We start from the raw sequence: 16,490 nt of genomic DNA, 5'->3' as shown, positions 1-16,490 counted from the left end.
CGCATTACATTCATCCCCCACCATCTGGCCTGCGAAATCCTACCAACTGTCCTGGCTTGATACAATTCACACCTCTTTAACCTGGGGTTACCCCATCTCTGGATCTGTAAGGATTTAATCACCTGCTAATGGTCGCATTCCAAGCATTGTTTGGCATCTTTGAATTTGTCTATATCTGTGTTTCTGGAACAGACCTCTTCATTCACCTGAGGAAGGAGCAACGCTCCGAAAGCTAGTGACATCGAAACAAACCTGTTGGACTTTAACCTGGTGTTGTAAGACTTCGTACTGTTTAAGTAGCTTAGACGTAGAATTTATGCATGAGTAGTGATTACTGTGTATAAATGTGCTTTGATTTAAATCTTACTCAGCGGTGTATTGGATTATTGATCATTACTCGGACTTGAACCACGTGGCGGTATCAGAAAGATACCTGGAGACCCAAGAGCAAAGGTGATAAAACAGAGCAATTAAACTAAGGCAAAAGTTAGCAACTTTATTTGGCGACATCCTGACGGGACCCGATCTAGAAGTGGAAAACCGCTCCAGGAGAACCCAGAATTTGAATTAGAGATCCAATTGGAAACAGAAAACCACAAGTGTTCAAGCAGTTCTGATCAATAGTCATAATTCGGAAGTGTGTGTATGCATGCATAACTAACAGGGCTAGAAGGTAAAACTAATAGATTGTTTCGTCAAAACTGTCGGAAGTTTGTATATCGGAAAGTAGCGAAAGCCGTACCCGTATTTACAGCACCGCCTTAGCTCCACTGTTCCAAATTTAAAAGAAGCATTCGGATAGGAAAGATGGCAATGCAGGCAATGCAGCACCTCATGAACCCCGAGGAATTTGCGGTCGCAGCGACCAGCAGCAGTAGAGTGGGACAATGTCCCATTTGGGAGGAAGAGATCAGGAAATATCTCAAAGGGAAAGGATGGCCCCTTTGGAATGAATTCTGTGATAACGAGGAATCAGGTCCCGGGAGTATAGGACATACTTGGTGGGAGAACCTGAGCGAGGTCCACAAAAAGAGCTGAGGGAAAGCTCGTAAGCCGATGGCAATCGTGCCCTGCTTGGCACAATTGCGAGGCACAGAGGAGGTCGTTAGGACGCTCCGGAAAGAAGTAGAAGGCATACATCGGATGAGTACGGTCGATGTAAGCAAGGTAGAAAAGGAGAATTTAGACTTGAGAAGGAAATTGGCAGCAAAAGATGGAGAGGTGAATGACGCCAAAAGGGCTCACCAGTCTTGTCTGGCGCACTTCAGCAGCTTCCAGTCTCAATACGAAATGGCCTATCAGGACACGCAACGTGTAGTCCTGGTACGAGAAGAAACGGAAAAACAGGTAGAGGCATTACAAAAACAGTGTAGTGACCTCAAGGCAGCATTAAGAGCACTCCATGCTGCCACCACAGAACAAAGACAAAGCACATTAGACCACGCAAAGTGCCGGAAGCAGATTGCAGAGCTGCAATCACTGCTTTCTGTTCAGAAAAGTTTTCAGGAAACCTTTGGAGAAAGATTAGATCAGGAAGACGGCCCTGATTGGGAAGAATTGAATGAAACAGCGCAGAGATATGTTCAGGGAACATGTGCGCAGGGAAAGCCACAAAAAAGGAAAGCGCCCCAACCCCCCACACAGCAGATAGCTCAAGCTCCAATGAACCCAGTAATCACCCACCGCACAGCCACATTGGACGATGCGGAATTTCTATATTCCACCCCCTTAACAGTGACCCAATTACGGGACGCGTGCGATAGGATCACACCGTTGCTCCCCACCTCAAGACCCCCACCATTTCTTTGCCACAGTTAAACATCAGGCGACCATGTACGGCCTGGATGAGAGAGAGCAGGTTAAGCTCACAGTTTTAAGTTTAGACCCGTCAGTAGCAGCAGCCCTTCCCGACCCACAGAATGTAGGAGGAGGCACCCTTGCAGAAATGCATACCGCGATCCTGGATGCGATCGGGTATAACCGGGGTGACCCCGTAGATGGCCTCAACAAATGTAGGCAAAAGAAATCCGAGCACCCCACAGCATTTGGTGGACGCCTGTGGATTCACTTTGCAGCAGTCTGTGGAGACTTAGACCGTGCCCATTTGTCCCCAGCCAACATGGCCAAATGGACCCGCACCCTTATCTCCCATGCCACAGAAACAGGACAGAAAGCGTGCGCGACTTATGATCCCTCAGAGGAGGCCCATAACGAGAAGTGGGTAGTGAAAAGATTGTCCCGCGCTTGGGAGCAATCTGTTCAAAGTAAACCCACTGTTAAGAATACCGAGGAAAAGCAGGCCGGCGCAGATATGCAGGCAGTAAAAACACACCACAACCCCGCATTGGTGAATGAGGGAAAGAACAGCCCCCCCACCCAAGTCACAGGAGTGTTACAACTGCGGACAGTTGGGACACTTCGCAAGAGAGTGCAATGCCCCTAAAAAGCTACAGAGAGCCCAGCAGACGGGCACTCTGATTAAGAAAAAGACAGAGCCCATTCATACCGAGTTAGGGAACTGGAGCTGGAGTTGGAAGAACTTCGGATTATTCGGGAGGCAGAAGGGGTCATAAATAGCAGCTTCAGGGAAATAGTTACACCAAAGATTCGAGATAGGTGGGTAACTGTAAGAGGGACTGGGAAAAAGCAGTCAGTGCAGGGATCCCCTGCGGTCGTTCCCCTGAGAAACAAGTATACCGCTTTGGATACTTGTGTGGGGGGGGACTTACCAGGGGTAAGCCATGGGGTACGGGCCTCTGGCACGGAGTCTGTCCCTGTTGCTCAGAAGGGAAGGGGGGAGAGGAGCAGAGCATTAGTAATTGGGGACTCTATAGTCAGGGGCACAGATAGGAGATTTTGTGGGAGCGTGAGAGACTCACGTTTGGTATGTTGCCTCCCAGGTGCAAGGGTACGTGATGTCTCGGATCGTGTTTTCCGGGTCCTTAGGGGGAGGGGGAAGCAGCCCCAAGTCGTGGTCCACATTGGCACTAACGACATAGGTAGGAAAGGGGACAAGGATGTCAGGCAGGCTTTCAGGGAGCTAGGATGGAAGCTCAGAACTAGAACAAACAGAGTTGTTATCACTGGGTTGTTGCCCGTGCCACGTGATAGTGAGATGAGGAATAGGGAGAGAGAGCATTTAAACACGTGGCTACAGGGATGGTGCAGGCGGGAGGGATTCAGATTTCTGGATAACTGGGGCTCTTTCTGGGGAAGGTGGGACCTCTACAGACAGGATGGTCTACATCTGAACCTGAGGGGCACAAATATCCTGGGGGGGAGATTTGTTAGTGCTCTTTGGGGGGGTTTAAACTAATGCAGCAGGGGCATGGGAACCTGGATTGTAGTTTTAGGGTAAGGGAGAATGAGAGTATAGAGGTCAGGAGCACAGATTTGACGTCGCAGGAGGGGGCCAGTGTTCAGGTAGGTGGTTTGAAGTGTGTCTACTTCAATGCCAGGAGTATACGAAACAAGGTAGGGGAACTGGCAGCATGGGTTGGTACCTGGGACTTCGATGTTGTGGCCATTTCGGAGACATGGATAGAGCAGGGACAGGAATGGATGTTGCAGGTTCCGGGGTTTAGGTGTTTTAGTAAGCTCAGAGAAGGAGGCAAAAGAGGGGGAGGTGTGGCGCTGCTAGTCAAGAGCAGTATTACGGTGGCGGAGAGGATGCTAGATGGAGACTCTTCTTCCGAGGTAGTATGGGCTGAAGTTAGAAACAGGAAAGGAGAGGTCACCCTGTTGGGAGTTTTTTATAGGCCTCCTAATAGTTCTAGGGATGTAGAGGAAAGGATGGCGAAGATGATTCTGGATATGAGCGAAAGTAACAGGGTAGTTATTATGGGAGACTTTAACTTTCCAAATATTGACTGGAAAAGATATAGTTCGAGTACAATAGATGGGTCGTTTTTTGTACAGTGTGTGCAGGAGGGTTTCCTGAAACAATATGTTGACAGGCCAACAAGAGGCAAGGCCACGTTGGATTTGGTTTTGGGTAATGAACCAGGCCAGGTGTTGGATTTGGAGGTAGGAGAGCACTTTGGGGACAGTGACCACAATTCGGTGACGTTTACGTTAATGATGGAAAGGGATAAGTATACACCGCAGGGCAAGAGTTATAGCTGGGGGAAGGGCAATTATGATGCCATTAGACGTGACTTGGGGGGCATAAGGTGGAGAAGTAGGCTGCAAGTGTTGGGCACACTGGATAAGTGGGGCTTGTTCAAGGATCAGCTACTGCGTGTTCTTGATAAGTATGTACCGGTCAGACAGGGAGGAAGGCGTCGAGCGAGGGAACCGTGGTTTACCAAGGAAGTGGAATCTCTTGTTAAGAGGAAGAAGGAGGCCTGTGAAGATGAAGTGTGAAGTTTCGGTTGGGGCGATGGATAGTTACAAGGTAGCGAGGAAGGATCTAAAGAGAGAGCTAAGACGAGCAAGGAGGGGACATGAGAAGTATTTGGCAGGAAGGATCAAGGAAAACCCAAAAGCTTTCTATCGGTATGTCAGCAATAAGCGAATGACTAGGGAAAGAGTAGGACCAGTCAAGGACAGGGAAGGGAAATTGTGTGTGGAGTCTGAAGAGATAGGAGAGATACTAAATGAATATTTTTCGTCAGTATTCACTCAGGAAAAAGATAATGTTGTGGAGGAGAATGCTGAGCCCCAGGCTAATAGAATAGATGGCATTGAGGTACGTAGGGAAGAGGTGTTGGCAATTCTGGACAGGCTGAAAATAGATAAGTCCCCGGGACCTGATGGGATTTATCCTAGGATTCTCTGGGAGGCCAGGGAAGAGATTGCTGGACCTTTGGCTTTGATTTTTATGTCATCATTGGCTACAGGAATAGTGCCAGAGGACTGGAGGACAGCAAATGTGGTCCCTTTGTTCAAAAAGGAGAGCAGAGACAACCACGGCAACTATAGACCGGTGAGCCTCACGTCTGTAGTGGGTAAAGTCTTGGAGGGGATTATAAGAGACAAGATTTATAATCATCTAGATAGGAATAATATGATCAGGGATAGTCAGCATGGCTTTGTGAAGGGTAGGTCATGCCTCACAAACCTTATTGAGTTCTTTGAGAAGGTGACTGAACAGGTAGACGAGGGTAGAGCAGTTGATGTGGTGTATATGGATTTCAGCAAAGCGTTTGATAAGGTTCCCCACGGTAGGCTATTGCAGAAAATACGGAGGCTGGGGATTGAGGGTGATTTAGAGATGTGGATCAGAAATTGGCTAGCTGAAAGAAGACAGAGGGTGGTGGTTGATGGGAAATGTTCAGAATGGAGTACAGTCACAAGTGGAGTACCACAGGGATCTGTTCTGGGGCCGTTGCTGTTTGTCATTTTTATCAATGACCTAGAGGAAGGCGCAGAAGGGTGGGTGAGTAAATTTGCAGACGATACTGAAGTCGGTGGTGTTGTCGATAGTGTGGAAGGATGTAGCAGGTTACAGAGGGATATAGATAAGCTGCAGAGCTGGGCTGAGAGGTGGCAAATGGAGTTTAATGTAGAGAAGTGTGAGGTGATTCACTTTGGAAGGAATAACAGGAATGCGGAATATTTGGCTAATGGTAAAGTTCTTGAAAGTGGGGATGAGCAGAGGGATCTAGGTGTCCATGTACATAGATCCCTGAAAGTTGCCACCCAGGTTGATAGGGTTGTGAAGAAGGCCTATGGAGTGTTGGCCTTTATTGGTAGAGGGATTGAGTTCCGGAGTCGGGAGGTCATGTTGCAGCTGTACAGAACTCTGGTACGGCCGCATTTGGAGTATTGCGTACAGTTCTGGTCACCGCATTATAGGAAGGACGTGGAGGCTTTGGAGCGGGTGCAGAGGAGATTTACCAGGATGTTGCCTGGTATGGAGGGAAAATCTTATGAGGAAAGGCTGATGGACTTGAGGTTGTTTTCGTTGGAGAGAAGAAGGTTAAGAGGAGACTTAATAGAGGCATACAAAATGATCAGGGGGTTGGATAGGGTGGACTGTGAGAGCCTTCTCCCGCGGATGGATATGGCTGGCACGAGGGGACATAACTTTAAACTGAGGGGTAATAGATATAGGACAGAGGTCAGAGGTAGGTTCTTTACGCAAAGAGTAGTGAGGCCGTGGAATGCCCTACCTGCTACAGTAGTGAACTCGCCAACATTGAGGGCATTTAAAAGTTTATTGGATAAACATATGGATGATAATGGCATAGTGTAGGTTAGATGGCTTTTGTTTCGGTGCAACATAGTGGGCCGAAGGGCCTGTACTGCGCTGTATTGTTCTATGTTCTATATGTTCTATGTTCTATATGTTCTATGTTCTATAGCGTTAGCGCCCGTTCAGGTCAGACGGACTTGACCGGAACGGACTGATGGTGTACGGGCTCCCCCAGTTGGGTCTGCGACACCCTTTGGGATAGGTCCGGACAACCGGTAGTTGCAGCAAAAATTCAGGGACAGCCCATCGAATTTCTATGGGACACAGGAGGGTCCCGCACCACGATAAATTCCTCCACCCTGTTTCAAAAAGACATGTGGCCCACTACAGCCACCATCACCCTCAGCGGCTTTACAGGCCACTCACAGCAGGGACACATCACAGCCCCTGTACCCATTCAAATCAGAACCATCACCACCAAGCACCCCGTAGTTTTAGTTGACCTGCCCCACACAGCAGAACACATTCTGGGAATCGATTTCATGAATTTCCACCACCTTTCATTCGATCCAGCCAACCAGTGTGTCTGGAAGATGGCAAAATCCGCAAGAGCCCCCGCAACGCTCAACATAGGCGAGTACATGAACAATATTAGCGCAGTAGGCGAATTTTGGTTCAACCCGACCACGCTTAGTACAGACAAGCAGGTTAGGGCAGTTCTGCAAAAGAACAGGGCAGCATTCGCGACCCACAAGCATGACTGTGGATGGATGACTGGCTCCGTACAAGTAACAGGACCTGACTCGAGAGCCCAAAAACAATATGGATTTCCCCAAGAGGCAGAGGTAGAAATCTCGAAGGTAATAGAAAGCTTATTAGAGCAGGGCGTACTTAGATCAATAGCCTCCACTAATAATGCCCCGATTTGGCCAGTGGGAAAGCCCGATGGATCATGGCGACTGACCATTGATTACCGGGAACTCAACAAAGTCACCCCCGCAGCAGCCCCCACCGTAGCAACAAGTCCCGAGTCCATGCTCAAGCAGGGACTCAATTCCCGATTCTTTACGGTTTTGTATGTCAGTAACGGATTCTGGTCCATTCCATTGGCAAAGGCGTGCCAGTACAAATTTGCCTTCACCTTTAAAGCACAGCAGTACACGTGGACATGCCTGCCACAAGGATTCCACAACAAGATCGATACCGGCAACCATCAGCATAACAAAACACCAGCCATCTGTATATTAATGAGCAATCCCCGGGAACAATGAGCAACATTTAGATACATAAAGCCAAACCAGACTCCGTGGCGCCAGCAGAAGCCTACACAATGGGAGGTGAACGACCACCTCAAGACCGCCCACCGATCAGGGAACCGCTCCAGCATTGGAGAAAATCGAACCAAGTGATTGGGACAAAGTCCAATCACTTGGGACCAGGTACAGGGTCCGCCCCGAAAGGCGGGAAGCCCCTGGGGACGATAAGAATCAAGCCCAAGTTCAAATCGCCCTCTGCTTCTCTTCTGGACCGGGTCACTCAGCAACGCGAACCAACCCTTGACAGTGACCGATCCAGCCATCGCTGATATCTAGTAAGTCTTACTTCAACGCTCGCTACGAGATAGGCGCTCCTAGCTACCAATCTGTACCAACTTCGAATCCCGCAGGCTCAGAACCCAAACCTGGTGGGTCAGTTCCAAGTTAAGTATTGGCCTGTTAGTCGTAGAGGTAGCTTAGATGTAGAATTTACGCATGAGTAGTGATTACTGTGTATAATAAATGTGCTTTGATTTAAATCTTTACTAAGCGGTGTATTGGATTATTGATCATTACTCGGACTTGAACCACGTGGCGGTATCATAAGAATACCTGGCGACTCAAGAGCAAAGGTGATAAAACAGAGCAATTAAACTAAGGCAAAAGTTAGAAACAGAAGTTTCACAGAAGCCTGGAATGACTGAAGATAACAGGTATTGTTTGAATGTTGAATGCACTTGGCACTGTCTGAACATCTACAGAAAGTCGATAAAAATTGTTAATTCACAATTTAAAACAAAATTAAATAAATTGAGAAATGTTTGAACCTCTAATATTTCTTTCCAGCACAAAAGCTGGTTTAGCACAGTTGGCTAAACAGCTGGCTTGAACAAAGAACATAGAAAAGTACAGCACAGGAATAGGCCCTTCGGCCCTCCAAGTCTGCGCCGACCCTGTTGCCCGTCTAAACTAAAATCTTCTACACTTCCGAGGTCCGAAACAACCATGACCATTCAGTCTGCTGTCTACACTGGGAATGCACAGGATCTGGCGCTCCCTGTTATATACACAGAGAGGGGTTATCTGATAGGGCCACTCATCAGGGAACTCGTATTCTAATTGGCCAATCTCAAAGGCCTGGCCTAAGTCATTACAGTACTGTTGCCAGGATGTTGTCAAGGCCCATAGCCTTTCCAATATCCAGTGCCTTCGGCCAATTCTTCATATCATGCCGAGTGAATTAGATTGGCTGAAAATTGGCACCTGTAATGCTGTGGGCCTCAGGAGGAGGCCAAGATTGATCATCCACTCGATACTACTGGCTGAAGATGGTTGAAAATACTTCAGCCCAATTTAAGTGGAGCCCATAGCAACAGAACAGCTTTCTCTTTCCTGAATACTGGTGCCAGTGCCCCATGTATCCCCTCCTTTCCACACCAAATGCAGAACGAGGCCAGCAGCGCCGTTTCAATTCCCGTACCGGCCTCCCCAAACAGGCACCGGAATGTGACGACTAGGGGCTTTTCACAGTCACTTCATTGAAGACTACTTGTGACAATAAGCGATTATTATTTTAAAATCAACAAACGGATAATTCTAGAGGTTCAGCATGAAACTGCCTTCAGGGTATCACAGCCTGAACTGTCATTGAAATTTAGAACCCCATGGGGTGTTTTGCTGGACTGCTGCATGGAGGCCTACTCATTACCATTAAACAGGAAAGGGAAAATAAATGGAATTAAAAATATTAGGACAATTTATCTTTCATAAGATTATGGTCATTGCCCAAAGTTCATTGCTGTCATGGCAACTAATTCCATTTTAAATCAGCTCAGTGCTTCATAGAATATAGAACATAGAAAATACAGCACAGAACAGGCCCTTCGGCCCACGATGTTGTGCCGAACCTTTGTCCTCGATTAATCATAGATTATCATTGAATTTACAGTGCAGAAGGAGGCCATTCGGCCCTTTGAGTCTGCACCGGCTCTTGGAAAGAGCACCCTACCCAAACTCAACATCTCCACCCAGCACCAAGGGCAATTTGGACATTAAGGGCAATTTATCATTGGCCAATTCACCTAACCCGCACATCTTTGGATTGTGGGAGGAAACCGGAGCACCCGGAAGAAACCCACGCAGACACGGGGAGGACGTGCAGACTCCACACAGTCAGTGACCCAAGCCGGAATCGAACCTGGGACCCTGGAGCTGTGAAGCAATTGTGCTATCCACAATGCTACCGTGCTGCCCTTGAGAACAAATAAATCGACACTATATCATTTAACCGTAATCCATGTACCTATCCAATAGCTGCTTGAAGGTCCCTAATGTTTCCGACTCAACTACTTCCACAGGCAGTGCATTCCATGCCCCCACTACTCTCTGGGTAAAGAACCTACCTCTGATATCCCTCCTATATCTTCCACCTTTCACCTTAAATTTATGTCCCCTTGTAACGGTTTGTTCCACCCGGGGAAAAAGTCTCTGACTGTCTACTCTATCTATTCCCCTGATCATCTTATAAACCTCTATCAAGTCGCCCCTCATCCTTCTCCGTTCTAATGAGAAAAGGCCTAGCACCCTCAACCTTTCCTCGTAAGACCTACTCTCCATTCCAGGCAACATCCTGCTAAATCTTCTTTGCACCTTTTCCAAAGCTTCCACATCCTTCCTAAAATGAGGCGACCAGAACTGTACACAGTACTCCAAATGTGGCCTTACCAAAGTTTTGTACAGCTGCATCATCACCTCACGGCTCTTAAATTCAATCCCTCTGTTAATGAACGCGAGCACACCATAGGCCTTCTTCACAGCTCTATCCACTTGAGTGGCAACTTTCAAAGATGTATGAACATAGACCCCAAGATCTCTCTGCTCCTCCACATTGCCAAGAACTCTACCGTTAACCCTGTATTCCGCATTCATATTTGTCCTTCCAAAATGGACAAACTCACACTTTTCAGGGTTAAACTCCATCTGCCACTTCTCAGCCCAGCTCTGCATCCTATCTATGTCTCTTTGCAGCCGACAACAGCCCTCCTTACTATCCACAACTCCACCAATCTTCGTATCGTCTGCAAATTTACTAACCCACCCTTCAACTCCCTCATCCAAGTCATTAATGAAAATCACAAACAACAGAGGACCCAGAACTGATCCCTGCGGTACGCCACTGGTAACTGGGATCCAGGCTGAATATTTGCCATCCACCACCACTCTCTGACTTCTATCGGTTAGCCAGTTCGTTATCCAACTGGCCAAATTTCCCACTATCCCATGCCTCCTTACTTTCTGCATAAGCCTACCATGGGGAACTTTATCAAATGCCTTACTAAAATCCATGTACACTACATCCACTGCTTTACCTTCATCCACATGCTTGGTCACCTCCTCAAAGAATTCAATAAGATTTGTAAGGCAAGACCTACCCCTCACAAATCCGTGCTGACTATCCCTAATCAAGCAGTGTCTTTCCAGATGCTCAGAAATCTTATCCTTCAGTACCCTTTCCATTACTTTGCCTACCACCGAAGTAAGACTAACTGGCCTGTAATTCCCAGGGTTATCCCTAGTCCCTTTTTTTAACAGGGGCACGACATTCGCCACTCTCCAATCCCCTGGTACCACCCCTGTTGACAGTGAGGACGAAAAGATAATTGCCAACGGCTCTGCAATTTCATCTCTTGCTTCCCATGGAATCCTTGGATATATCCCGTCAGGTCCGGGGGACTTGTCTATCCTCAAGTTTTTCAAAATGCCCAACACATCTTCCTTCCTAACAAGTATTTCCTCGAGCTTACCAATCTGTTTCACACTGTCCTCTCCAACAATATCGCCCCTCTCATTTGTAAATACAGAAGAAAAGTACTCGTTCAAGACCTCTCCTATCTCTTCAGACTCAATACACAATCTCCCGCTACTGTCCTTGATCGGACATACCCTCGCTCTAGTCATTCTCATATTTCTCACATATGTGTAAAAGGCCTTGGGGCTTTCCTTGATCCTACCCGCCAAAGATTGTTCATGCCCTCTCTTAGCTCTCCTAATCCCTTTCTTCAGTTCCCTCCTGGCTATCTTGTATCCCTCCAATGCCCTGTCTGAACCTTGTTTCCTCAGCCTTACATAAGTCACCTTTTTCCTCTTAACAAGACATTCAACCTCTCTTGTCAACCATGGTTCCCTCACTCGACCATCTCTTCCCTGCCTGACAGGGACATACATATCAAGGACACGTAGCACCTGTTCCTTGAACAAGTTCCACATTTCACTTGTGTCCTTCCCTGCCAGCCTATGTTCCCAACTTATGCACTTCAATTCTTGTCTGACAACATCGTATTTACCCTTCCCCCAATTGTAAACCTTGCCCTGTTGCACGTACCTATCCCTCTCCATTACTAAAGTGAAAGTCACAGAATTGTGGTCACTATCTCCAAAATGCTCCCCCACTAACAAATCTATCACTTGCCCTGGCTCATTACCCAGTACTAAATCCAATACTGCCCCTCCTCTGGTCGGACAATCTACATACTGCGTTAGAAAAACTTCCTGGACACACTGCACAAACACCACCCCATCCAAACTATTTGATCTAAAGAGTTTCCACTCAATATTTGGGAAGTTAAAGTCGCCCATGACTACTACCCTATGACTTCTGCACCTTTCCAAAATCTGTTTGCCAATCTGTTCCTCCACATCTCTGCTACTATTGGGGGGCCTATAGAAAACTCCTAACAAGGTGACTGCTCCTTTCCTATTTTTGACTTCAACCCATACTACCTCAGTAGGCTGATACACCTCGAACTGCCTTTCTGCAGCTGTTATACTATCTCTAATTAATAATGCCACCCCCCCCCACCTCTTTTACCACCCTCCCTAATCTTATTGAAACATCTGTAACCAGGGACCTCCAACAACCATTTCTGCCCCTCTTCTATCCAAGTTTCCGTGATGGCCACCACATCGTAGTCCCAAGTACCGATCCATGCCTTAAGTTCACCCACCTTATTCCTGATGCTTCTTGCGTTGAAGTATACACACTGCCTGCAAGTACTCTCCTTTGTCAGTGTTCCCTTCCCCACTGCCTCATTACACGCTTTGGCGTCCTGAATATCGGCTACCTTAGTTGCTGGACTACAAATCCGGTTCCCATTCCCCTGCCAAATTAGTTTAAACCGTCCCGAAGAGTACTAGTACAAGAGTACTTGTTTTGAAGGGGAACGGCCACGAGGGATCCCTGCACTGTCTGCCTGTTTGTTTTTTCCCCCCTGACTGTAACCCAGCTATTCTTGTCCTGTACCTTGGGTGTGGTTACCTCCTTGTAACTCTTCTCAATCACCCCCTCTGCCTCCCGGATGATCCGAAGTTCATCCAGCTTCAGCTCCAGTTCCCTAACACGGTCTTTGAGGAGCTGAAGTTGGGTGCACTTCCCGCAGGTATAGTCAGTGGGGACACCGGTGGTATCCCTCACCACCCACATCCTACAGGAGGAGCATGTAACTGGCCTAGCCTCCATCCCCTCTTACCTGACAGAATATAGCTGCCCTGTGGACTAACTAGATCTCCGCCCTCCGACCCTGCTCCCAGTCAGCTACACTTTCTGTAAACTCCTGGCTCTCTTCGCACTCTTTGCGGAAATGTCGGAAACAAAATGAAAGGAGCGCCTTACTCCCTCCTCACCTAACTCCCTCGGTCACCAAACTCTCACTATCGCACTCAAATGCACCAAATTCAGCACTCCCTCGGTCACCAAACTCTCACTATCGCACTCAAATGCACCAAATTCAGCACTCAGTGCAAACAAAGTCTGCACTGTAGGGGATCACTTTTATACTGTCTTAGCCTTCTGTCTTAGCCAATGAGACTGTAGAGATGGGCAGCAGAGGAAGAGCAATGTCAATCAGGAAATATTTAAAAAGTTTGAATGAAAGCTATGAAAATGGGTGACAAAAGTCTCCATCCAGCAGCTTTCCTCAGGAAAATCTCAGCTGAAAGCAGCTGTGCAACCAATTATGGGTTAAACTGAAGTTCGTGGGTCTCATACAATCTCGCTGTTAAACTGTAGAGCAACATGGTAAATCTGCTCTATGTAAACATGATCTTATCCAGCTGTCGAAGCTTCATGAAGTGTTTCATCACTATTTTCTGGCAAAGACGACACATATCTCACCTCAAAATGCAGAATTCACTTCAACCATGATAGAAACAGTTTGATTATGTCATCAGAATGAGACATTCAGGAGGGGTTCCAAAAAGCTGTACACTGGGCGCTTGTGTTAGTTGAAGCGAGGGTAACCAATTACGTCTGCCTTGCCTTGAAGTCAACTTGCCTTGAAGTCAACTTGCCTTGGTATACCATGGAATTAAAACAAGAGAAATAATGTGACTTCAGATAAATATACTCTGCTATTAGAGACTGCTTCCACACTACTTCATTCTCATTTAGCACTTTTCATTTGATATTTCAGATCAGTTTACAAAAATTGGCCTTGCTTTTCTCTCTGTAAGGTTTGCATATATTTTTCTCACTCTGTTGCAAGCAGAATTCTCATTCATTTTGCATGTCTGCCTCTCTTTGCCCAGTTCCCTTTCTGTCTCTGCAACCTTGTGTATGACTCTCAATTCTATTCCATTACTGACCAATTTCTCACTTTTGTCAAATGTCAAAGTACACAGAAAGATGGCAGTTATCAAGTCCTGGGATCTGATGGATGCCCAGGGGTTTTTTTTCTTTTGGTGGGGGGGGGGGGGGGGCTCTTTGGGACATAGATAAAATAAACCGTGGTGGGAGGGAGAAAGAAGGTTCAAGTCTTGGGAAGAAATCAACAGCGAGAACACAGGACAAAGGGAGAGGAGGAGAGGTGGGAGGGGTTCAGCAGCACTAAGAGCAGTTTGGCAGAGGAATAATATGTAGCAGAGAATCATGGAACAGGACGTACTGAGCACATGGATGGAGGAACAATAACCAACCACAGTGCAAGAGTAAAATGAGCACTAGGGATTGGAAGTGAGAGTGCCAAATCAAACACAGCTGCTTTCCTATCAATCGTGCATGTGACCGACTGCTCCTTATTACTACATAACCAAATGCACGTCATGAAGCAGCTCATTGTCAAGAGATGGATATGGAAAGCCATGAACACCACTCAAAATGTATTCATAAACTTTGATAAACCTTTGCATATATAAAAGGTGATTGATGGCATTACAGTTTCCGATCAGGCATCATTCCGGTTAATCTACATGGTATGCACTTGGGTGGAAAGAACCTGAAACCCAATGTTTTCTCTAAGTTTACTCATATAGATGCCCCTGTGAATAAAACCCAAAATGCAATTAAGCTCTTCCAATCAGCTTTTTGAACTTGTACTTTCTGGAAATTCTGCGAAAGCTCCAACACATTTCTACTCGGCGTGTATTCAAATGCATACATTTTGAGACACATCTACAATGTTTTACATAGGGGCAGCATGGTGGCGCAGTTGTTAGCACTGCTGCCTCAGAGTGCTGAGGTTCAATTAAGGCTCTGGGTCACTGTCCGTGTGGAGTTTGCACATTCTCCACGTGTTTGCGGGGATTTCGCCCCCACAGCCCAAAAGATGTGCAGGGTAGGTGGATTGGCCACACTAAATTGTCCCTTAATAGAAAAAAATGAATTGGGTAATCTAAATTTATTTTAAATATATATATATATAATGTTTTACATGTTATACATGCAAATTTCTGTGCCACACCTGAAGTGGTATAAAAAGAGGAAGAATAAAGAGTCAAGTGAGAAATTTCCCCAGCAACAGAAAATACCCTTTCAGGACATACTTAATAACTGGCCTCAGAAACATGTACATTTGCAAAAGCCCTTGTACTCTTAAAACGGTACAAGCCATCGAATACAATTGCTGCTTCCGCAATAGAATAATGTACTGTGCATAACATTTTGCCCTTACAAAATGGTCCATCACCTGACTTATCACAAGACATTCACCAGCTGTTGGAATGTTTCAAAATCTGCTTATTTAATTTCAAAAATTAATTTCAGTTGAATGGTAAAATAATAAATATGGGGAAGGGTAATCAAGCAGTAATGTGGCAACCCTCAGCAAAGGCTGTTTAGCACAGGGCTAAATCGCTGGCTTTGAAAGCAGACCAAGGCAGACCAACAGCACTGTTCAATTCCCGTATGGCGACTCGGGGCTTTTCACAGTAACTTCATTTGAAGCCTACTTGTGACAATAAGCGATTTTCATTTCATTTTTAATTTCATGCAAGACGTAAAATAACAAACCTTACACTCAAAATTGCATGAAGAAAATCGACCCACGGCGTTAATTTCAACTCATCCCATACTAATCATCATACAAGTGTTCATTCAAAATTTCAATCATCCCGTTTCCTGCTTCACTGGGCAGGCAGAACAGGGTGTCAAAAGAAAATTGCAAGTGGAGGAAAGAGAAGGAAATTAGGAGAGAAAGCTGTCAAAGTCCACCTCAAAACACAGCCACCTCCACCCTCTACACCAAACAGTGAGTTCATAAACTGGCAGCCGATAAAACAAAGGAAGACAAAAGGCTTACAGCATGAAAATAATTACAAGCTTGGGGACTTGACTGGGATAAAACTGAAATGCTGACTTTCTTCCTTTCCTCCTGTCTACAGCACACTGCTACACATTGGCCAATTTCAAAAACTTCTTTTTTTTAAATGTTATCCACTGTAATGTAAATGAAGCAGCATAGAAAACCTTTTCTAGACCTTCACTCCATGGGAAAATTCGAAAAGGATACGTCCTTGCTCAATGAAGGTAATTGCTGTTTTTAGGTTCTGGGCCATCCGAAGTTTCAACATAATTGTGGGTAGACGCCTCCTACAAAAGGAACACAATTTTAATATTTCTTTTAAATGCAAAATCAAATGCTTATTACATCGCTCAGCAAATATCATCTTCCTCCATCAATCATTAGTGACCAGCACAAGAATTCAGTCTTTTATTTATACAGCTGCAAAGTAGCCAAAAAAAATCTAGTACAAGCTGGTTCACTCAAATATCCCGGCATTGAAATTACACAATGCTTGCCAGTAGCCATACCAACCAACCAAGA

The 16,490-nt window shown here is 46.1% G+C and overlaps 1 protein-coding gene across 3 annotated transcripts in view; it reads right to left on the bottom strand.

Moving 5' to 3' along the window:
• The window catches only part of imp3 (IMP U3 small nucleolar ribonucleoprotein 3), a 384,554-nt gene that overhangs the window by 216,346 nt on the left and 151,718 nt on the right, over window positions 1-16,490 (bottom strand). For 2 of the 3 annotated variants that reach the window (XM_072511706.1, XM_072511709.1), the window contains one exon: window positions 16,176-16,255. In XM_072511706.1, coding sequence (XP_072367807.1) covers window positions 16,176-16,255 — 80 coding nt within the window. Of the gene's footprint in view, window positions 1-16,132; window positions 16,256-16,490 lie in introns of all 3 variants that reach the window. The other variant, XM_072511708.1, reaches the window with a different exon arrangement.

The sequence above is a fragment of the Scyliorhinus torazame genome, chromosome 7 (genome assembly GCF_047496885.1).
Source record: "Scyliorhinus torazame isolate Kashiwa2021f chromosome 7, sScyTor2.1, whole genome shotgun sequence".
Lineage (NCBI taxonomy): Eukaryota > Metazoa > Chordata > Chondrichthyes > Carcharhiniformes > Scyliorhinidae > Scyliorhinus > Scyliorhinus torazame.
Note: the sequence above shows the minus strand (reverse complement) of the source record. Positions and strands in the feature narration are given on the sequence as shown.